Consider the following 8,910-nt stretch of genomic DNA (forward strand, 5'->3'; position numbering starts at 1 on the left):
AGTTTTACAAGCTTTCTTGTTTGGTTGGTTTGGGGTTTTTTTTGCTCTGTTTCTTCTTTATTTTACCCTGTAATACACTAGATTGTGTTTGTGATCTAAAGGGACTTCTTTCGTGACCAGTGCAGCTACACAGTAGCCCATTTCCTCTCTGTATGAAATCTCGTAGCTACAGGGGTGTGAGCCATGGTGTGATAAGGACTTGACCGGTATTAAAGCAGTGAGATAGAAGGCTGTTACTGAAAGCTGTGCTTTCCTGCAGCTGTGGCACATCTTTCACTGGTTTATAAACACTTCTATAACTCAAAATTTCTCACTAGCTATGCTGGCCCTTGATTTTTGCATGTTTTTAGGAATATCTATCTGGATTTCTTAGAGCCCTGCTCAAGTGTCTGGCTATACTGTATCAGCTGACAAATTCGTTAGTTGCTGGGCTTGTTGCTGATGGATTACTGTTTCCTGATTTTACACATAAGAATGTGATCTGTATTCATGCTCAGTAACTGTGGAGTTGTATCAGGAGTCGTTTTTAGCACAGTGTGCTTAAAATTAAAAGGCAGGCTACAGGTTGTGTGCATATGCATTATGTGCACAAGCTTGCTGGGAATTTGTTTATTAAATAGGCTTTTTTTTTTTTTTTTCTCCCTCTAGTAGAGTTATTTATTCATCAGCCCTCCTTTTTTAATCTGTATGGTAACACAAAAAATGCTTTACAGTTGATTTTCTTCTGTTTTGTTTTTTTTTTTTTTTTTTGCATGTTGTGAAAGTCTGTAAAAGGTTGGGCTTTGCTTATGTTCTTGACAGAAGACACTCCCAAGAAGCATCAGCTAGTTTTCAGACATTGGCAAAAAAAACTCAGGTGTAGGTGATGTGTGTTACAGAGATCTTTAATACAAAAATCATGCTTCCGCTTAGATATGACACCAGCTTCAGTTCCAGGGAGGTCTATAATTCAATTGTATTGTGCCAATATTAACTGATTGAGGGAACAGGAAGCAGGTCTAAAGCTGTTCACTAGGGAAAGCAGCAACACAACCTTATTTTTACTCCTTTCTCACCTTGGAAATGTATTTGTACATAGCAGGTGCAGTATGCCCCAAAAGTTCCCCAGTTCATGGAGTTTTGGACAAATGGGAAGTCTTGAAGTCCTCAGAGAAGTTGCTTTCGATTTATCCCTTGATCTCACAAGCTAAACCAACCTCTCTCCCGGTGTCACAACTAGTCCTGGACAACCAGTATGTCATGCTTCTGGTGGATTAATGCCTTTCTAATTTCCACCATGCGATTTTTTTTTTTTTCCCGCCTTGACCAGAGCACTTTCTGTGTTATGTAATGAGACCTGTCAAAACTCACCATTTGCCCCCAGAACTATATTGTTCTCACATGATAAAGGTACTGTTAGTGTTTGCACCCTGGAGATGTGATGCCACTGGAAGATAATGTTATTGAGTCACACGTGTCTTATCTTTCTTCAGGCGAAGCAGATTTTCCCCTTCCAAAATGACTTTCCGAGCTCTGGTTTTGTGTCTGGCTTGTACTGGGCTTGGAGAGGCAAAAGGTAAGTTGAATTTCCTGAAATCTGCCTGAAAATTGCCGGGGAATTGGTTTCTGGCTCCTGAGGCTTCAGCAGTCAGAGTAAGGGGCAAAAACAGGTGAAATACGGATTGCTTGTGCCGTTTGACATAGTTAGATAGCTAAGGCATAGACATGGAGCTGGCAGATGTGACACAAGACCTCCTAGAGCAGCATTTGGCGATGGGAGGGATATGCAACATCCCTTATCTACAACAACACTGGACACCATTGTTCACTTGAGTTCACAACTTCCCATAGTGGATCCTCCCTGCAGGAACAAATCTCTTTTTTTTTTTTTTTTTTTTTTTTTTTTTTCCTTCTTTCTCTCTTTTGAATGTACTGCAAAGTCTGAAGCCGGAAATTCTTTTTAGCTGATTTTGCTGCTCAGTTCTCTGAGAATACCTTGGTGCACCCTTCTCTTGTGCATTCAACCTTACTCTAGCTTTTAGGAAACAAAAATTGAGTTTTTGCTGAGAATGGGAAGCCGTGAGCTGACAGATAAAACTCAAGTGGGAAGTCTGCAGGGATGGGTATAGAAATAGGATATGCAAGCCAGAGCCTCAGTCAATGTAAATCAACATAACATTACTGATTTCTAGGAGGATGCAGTAGTAGGAATTTTTGGTGGGGGAAAACCATAGAAACAATATGTAATTGATGGAATTGTTGTGTCTGTGGGTAATCCAGGCTTTAGAATCAATCAGTACTAGGCTTCTGAATGTGTGTGGTATCTGCCCATTTCACTAACTATTTCATGTCACTGCAGTGGTTCCACAGGTGGAACAAAGAAATGTGAAGGTGGGCGACACCGTGACTCTCAGCTGTACCCTGACAGAACCCATGGATGTTCTGCAAGTGACATGGCAAAAGGACTCTGAAAAACCACACAATAATATAGCTACATACAGTATCACAAAAGGATTAAAGATTCATGAGCCTTATCAAGACCGAATGAATTTCACAAGTCTGGTACTCAATGAGACAAACATCACTTTTTGGGACGCTAGAATGGATGATTCAGGGTGTTACACGTGTCTCTTCAATACTTTCCCTTTCGGATCCTTCTCTGGACATACCTGCCTGAGTGTCTTTGGTGAGGTTCTCTGCAGGGATATATCTGTAGTGGAAAAAAGAGGTGTTTTCTCACCCCCATCATTTCCTTGCACAGACTCAGGAGCTGCAGGGATAGGGGCATGCCTCAGTGGAACATGGTGTAGAAACAGAGTTTTACTGCTGTGAGCAAGACTCTGTGGGGTCATATTCAAGCCTATTGTGGCGGCTTTGCCTCTGGGGTGTTCTTGTTTGTTATTCTGTGGGTAGCAGCTAAAAAGCAAGGAGTTGGATCTTTGCAATTCCAGCTGGAACCTAGGCAAACCAGCATTTCTAGCTCCCTCTGGGTGCCAGGTACAACCCCAGTGCTGTGAGCTGCTGTGCTGAACCCTACCTTTGATAGGGAATTGGCTGATAAGAGAGCCACACAGACCAAGACGTGGTTTTACTTTAACAGATTGTTTTAAAACCTGGAATTTCAAGTTGAGTGAAAACTTTGGGGTATATAACTTTAGTATAAGGGAAGGAGTATTGAATCATGGGCGAACCTGACCCAACGAACTCTTCTTGCATTCCTGTGCCGTGGGGCTCAGTGTGAATCTAGTAAGCTTTGCTCTGGTTGATAATGGTAAAGTCATTATTAGTAGTAATGACTTAGTGCTCATTGTGGTGATGGATTGTCTCATTTGTGTGTTGGAAGGTCTCAATGCATCTGTCCATTACAACATTTCCGAAGGTCATTTGATAGCCATCTGTAATGCTGTTGGCCTCCCAGAGCCTACCATCACCTGGAACAACTTATTCAATTCCACTCCTACACATGAGACAATCAGGCACACCAATGGGCTGGTGTCCATCACCAGTAAACTGGAGATCTACAACACTCAGAGCATCGGTGCACAGGACTTGACCTGCAGAGTAAGCAACACAAATGAGAAAATGGAATTGCCTGTGAAAATGAAAGGAGGTAGGTGAACAGTATAAGCTGCGTGGCAGTGTTCTCATGGCCTTCATGTTTTGCAATAGGATGTTTGGATAGAAAAGGAATGAAATGTGTATGTGCCAAGTGAAAAGAAAGGAAATCCTACTTTGCTTTCGTTGCTGTCTTTGAAATGATAACCTACTGGGGTCCTCTCCGAGAGGGGGGGGAAAAGCCAAACTAGTCAGCTAGGAAGCTATGGTTTATAGAGGCACCCTGCATTTAGCAGCAGGTTGAACTTAAGTTTTCACACAGGCTTTCATAGTTTCTTTGACAGTCCAAAGTTAGATATAAATATTTGTCACCTGATAACTATCTAGATGAAGTAAAAACTGTGGGTTGCCTAACGAACACTGAAGCGGAAGTTTTGACATTAATAACAAACTATCTCTGAACAGCAATTAAGCCAATTTTTCAGTTAAACTTACTACATGTTTTGGTACAGTTAACCTGCCTATTATGTTTTAGTTTCTGTGACGTTTTTGCTACGCAACATGTGTTGCAGTGATGGTTAGGGAGGAATAGTATTTTCAGGCAGACAAGAAGGTGATCAGTTGAAGATACTTACATTGGTTTTATGGGGAAATCTTAAATATGTCAATGTAACATCTGAATACCTTGTAGTGCTAATTTATTTCTTCTTTGAACATTCTCTTGTGTTGGGAAGACTTTAACCACAGTTTTATAGCTGAGAAATAGAAACATTAAAAGCCGAAGTACCATTCTCAGTTCATGCAGAAACATTGACTTAGGTGATTTAAAATTCACGTCTCCAAATCCAGAGCCTAAAAAGGAAGACTACTTGGAAATTAGGAAGACAGGAAAAACAGTTTGGGATTGTGGGTTAATTCCTAAATTAAATGCTCAAGAAGCGGTTGTTATATGAATAGTAGTAAAGAATAAGATCTGACTTTTAGTATCTTCTCTGTAAAAGTTCAAAAGCAAATTAGTTCTTAATTCTGAGTGATACTAATTGACAAAGCATAATAAATCTTTTATTTCCTGTCTCAAATGCAATGTTCTTTTGTTTTGGGATTTTAAAAAGTAAATGTGTGTCTCGAAAAGCAGGGAACTAAGACCGTGGTTATTCCTTGCCAGGATAATGAAAAATCAGCTGATAGCTTGTCGGTTTAACAGTCTTATCTTTTAGAGAAAGAGAAATTCAAATGCATAGTTCAACCTAGGTTTGTTAAAAGATGTGATAGTTTTGGCTTGATTCAAATAAATTTTAATTCAGAAAGTTTTCCAGCTAACATTAGTGAGCACTGAAATGAGCCTTTGTATTACCACTTTGATTAATGGCAGTCACATGAAGTGGCTGATACCTAACCAGGGAGGGACGTTTATGCTCAGACGTTGGGTAGAGCTACTTGCAGGCATCAAAACACAGCCTGTCTTCTCTTCTGAAAGTTAATTTAGCCTTTACGACAGTGATAAGTGTTTAACAGTAAAAGGAATAACTTTTATTTTACAAACAAAACCCTCATTCTGGATGAAAAAAAACCTCTTCGGAAAGTGTCAAGGTTTGTATAAAGTTCTGCTTATGTACACGTGCCAACTACCGTATCAGGTATGGGAATGATAGGTTTCTTTGCTGTGGGTGAACATGAGCACATCTGCTCCTCACAAAGCATTTGCTGTGGGCAGGTAGGTTTATCTTTCAAGATACACACATTTGCTCTCTCTTTTGAGCAATTGCTGCTTTCATGTAGCTTAGTAATAACTTTCACAATTTTGATGAAGAACCATTGTCACTAATCACACATCCTCTTGGCTCTTTTTGCTCTTTTTCCTATATAAACTAGCTTAGTTTGGTGTATTTTCTGTCGTTTTGTCTTCACAGAAGAGGGATCTTCGTTGCTTTGGCTGATGATTACTGCAGTGATTTTAGTTGTCATCATAGTTCTGATTCTGATCATGCTGTGCTGGAGGCAGAGGATATGCAGGAGGACCTGAAGTGGTGAGTCACTGATACATGGAAACCAACGGGTTTTGTAGAGCCCATAATGAGGTCTGGTCATCCGCAAAGAAGAGCGAGACTTTATTGAGATGCCATTAGGGGGTACGTTACTATCGTATTGGACAAGTAAACTTTATAATAATGTGTTTACAATTATTAGACATTGCCGCAGTTGCATGTAATTTTAAGATCTGTTTTCCCACTGCTACTGCCAAGGGACAATACAAATTGTGAGGGGAGGATCCAACCAGAGCAGGACATGCTGCTTGTAGTTGGCTTTGAGGAAGAAGTCTCAGCAGAAGTAATTCCCTGGTTTTTCACATTTTCATGGAGGGCCACAGAAGTGTCAAGTGCAAATATCCTCAAAGAATTTTTGGCAGAAGAAGTATATTGGAGAGAAGCCTGCTCATGTAGAGTGACATGCCCTCAAGGGAAGGGCTTTCTTCTGGTAGCAGCAGCCTCTTTGTATTTTTAAGACAAACTGTGTGATAGGATGGAGAAGCGCGCTCAAACTTGTCATGAGAGTCTGCTTCCTAATGATGAATTAAGGAGAAATTGCCGTCAGTGTAATGTTCTTCTATTTGTGATGACTTGATCGTGGATGAACTCAACTTTCTAGTCTGAATTACTAACAACAGAATTAAAGGAAAAAATTAGAGGAGGGGGGAGGCCTTAGGCTTCAGAAATCTCAGAAATTTGATGGTCGTTGGTAGTTTCACTCTTCCTTAACTAGATCAAAATTCTATGTTTGGCTTTAAATTCTACTAACATGTTTAGAAACACCAGCACACATTAAGTCAGTTCCTGAGTATTTAGATACTTGCCTCATGATGATAATGTGATATAAGGTAAGGAAGTGTTTCCAGGAGTACCAGGCTTGTCTATTGTGAACTTAGACCTACAGCATCTACTGTTATGAAAGCCTGATGTAGTAAATCTGCTACTGCCAGAGATGCAAAATTCTTCACTGAGAAGAAAGAGACATAAGCACTTCTTATACCCCAAATATAACTTTTTTAATTGTAAAACACGTATGAGCAATTCAGAAGAGAAAGTTTCTGTTGAATTTTCAGACCAACCTGGAAGTTAAAGGGCAAGGAGTTGGTTCTTCATTTTTCTTTAAAGGATCGGAAGAAAAAGGTGAAATGCTCAAAAGAAAGATGTGTGTATCTTTATTCTAGAACAACCATTCCAAACACAAATGAGCTTATACTAAGTAGGCCTTGAAGGAGAGACCTTGAGGCAGAGGTGACCTGGCAAAGGTCTGGGATCACCCGCTAGAGCAGATCAGAAAGTGAACAGGCATAGAGAGCTCTAAAAAGGGCAGGTGTGGCCTCGCAGTGTTTCAAAGCCTTTTCATTGCGTGCCAGTCGAGGAGAACTGCACTGGGATGCTGCGACTGCACTGGTGCCTGAAGCAGGAGCAGAGTCAGTCAGTGAAACATTGCTTGCCAAGTACTAGTTTGTTCATGTTTGGACTAGGCTGAGGATGCTAACGTACCTCCCGGCAAGATTCTGGCCCTTGGGTAATAGCGGTTCCCCAGGCAATGCTTGCATGCGGTTCCAGCGATAGCTTATAACGGGACCATCCCTAGCAGGCAGTACAGTTAGCTTCACAGTGGGTTTCCTATGCCCTATTCCACCCGCTAAGTATCTGGCTTGGAACCTTCAGGCCATTTCACACATCCTATGTAGTGGGTTGTGCAAGACACAACTTCTTGTTGTGGAGACACTGCTGTGGTGCACAACAAAAGAGCCTACACATTAGTTTGGAAACTTTGAATAGAGACCCTTCCCCTCCCCTTGTAAGAAAAGCATAAGACACAGAAAAGCATAATATGTGTACACTGAAAGCACTGTGCCCCTTCTTCACTAGCTAATGGCTCGGAGCTTGAAGGCCCCCTGTGTCAGCAGGAGAAGTGGGGTCTCATGCCCCACTGCCTGGGAGGGCATCTGGATTCCTGGCCCCACACATGTGCTGGCGTGTCACATGGTTGGGACTTCATGTAAATACCTGTTCACTGGGGTAGAGCGGGTAAATTAGGCAAGGAGTGTTTAGCAGTGTGTGTAGGTTTGTTGTATTAGAGTTTATCAACAAAAGCAGGATTTGAGGGACTTGAGTTGTTTGTGTTCCTTCCCATTTACCTGAGGTTTTGATGAACTGTGATGCCAGGATGTAACTTCTGCAGAGCACTTGTAAGTTATCCAGTCTCTGTTCTTTTAACGTAGTCTAGTTTTTATCAGTCTTAATCTGTAGCTTTTCAGTTGTTTTTTGGTCTTGAGTTTTGAGAACATAGTGCGCTGGCCTGGATCCTTTTCGCATAAAGGCAGCGTTACTTTGTCCAGAGTAATTTTGACCAGCTTAGGGAAACGTGTAGTCCATCTTCGTAATGCACATCTGTTTCCCAGAATGCCTTGTTAATAAGTTTGTTGCGAAACTCCAATACTGGTGCAGTTTGATCACTCTGTCACCATCTGATTTTTTTATTTTATTTTTTCTGGATGCTCTCTGCTGCCAGCTTCTGAAAGTTACTTACAATTTACCTTGTTTATGATTCCACTGTCACTTTCCTGGCCAAATCTTTAGAAAGCCAGGTATACCTGGGAGCTACAGTAATTTTTGATGCTATGTTTAGAGTGCATTACCGCCCCACAAATGCCACATTGTAATAAGGAAATCCCCTACGCCTCCTTAGCTCCCCTCTGAGCAGCACACTGTGGACCCTAGTCTGTTTTTGCAGTGACTTGTTTCTTCGCCATTCATCTGTGAAATCTGTTTATGCTCTTTAAAGCATTGGTTGTAGTTGATTCACCCGAAAGAGAATAACATCTTGCAGAAAGCCCTTTTCTGGTTTTATCCTCTATTATCCTCAGACTGTGTTGGAATGAGGAGCAGCGCCTACGTACATATTTCTGGACACGCTTTTTGTAACAGCAGAACAGCGAGCTAATAGCGCTGGCTGGAGGATACCAATGTCTGTCTGAGGTCATTATCTGGGGCTTCAATACTTCTTTTCATTCTGCACTAGATAACAAGAAAAGCCTTTCCAGTCTTGTCAAGATGCTTGTTTTTTTAAAGTAAAACGACAGCTTTTTAGCTGGAAGGCTGCGGACCCTTCTCCGTTGAAGTGTCTTCTCTTCTGTTTCTGCTCTTGAGAGTACGGTTGGGTTTTGCTCTGCTTCTTATTTTTGTTGTTTCCCTCCTCTCCATGGTAGACACTTGGGAATCAGTTGAAGAGCTGGGGCTCAAAATTGATCTCCCATCCCTCAGGTATTTGCCTTGTGTACCAGTTACAGAACATACATACATTTTGGTTCTCCCTGAAAACATCCCAGGTGAAGCAACTTCA

The 8,910-nt window shown here is 41.3% G+C and overlaps 1 protein-coding gene across 1 annotated transcript; it reads left to right on the plus strand.

Annotated features, from left to right (window-relative positions):
- Positions 1-1,491: 1,491 nt before the first annotated feature.
- On the plus strand, positions 1,492-5,557 carry LOC141470433 (OX-2 membrane glycoprotein-like). The gene is made up of 4 exons (XM_074156455.1): positions 1,492-1,555; positions 2,339-2,665; positions 3,323-3,589; positions 5,445-5,557. Exons 1-4 carry the CDS (start codon positions 1,498-1,500, stop codon positions 5,555-5,557), a joined length of 765 nt encoding a protein of 254 aa, XP_074012556.1. The 5' UTR covers positions 1,492-1,497.
- The last annotated feature ends 3,353 nt before the right edge of the window (positions 5,558-8,910 follow it).

This window comes from Numenius arquata, chromosome 1 (assembly GCF_964106895.1).
Source record: "Numenius arquata chromosome 1, bNumArq3.hap1.1, whole genome shotgun sequence".
Taxonomy (NCBI): Eukaryota; Metazoa; Chordata; class Aves; order Charadriiformes; family Scolopacidae; genus Numenius; species Numenius arquata.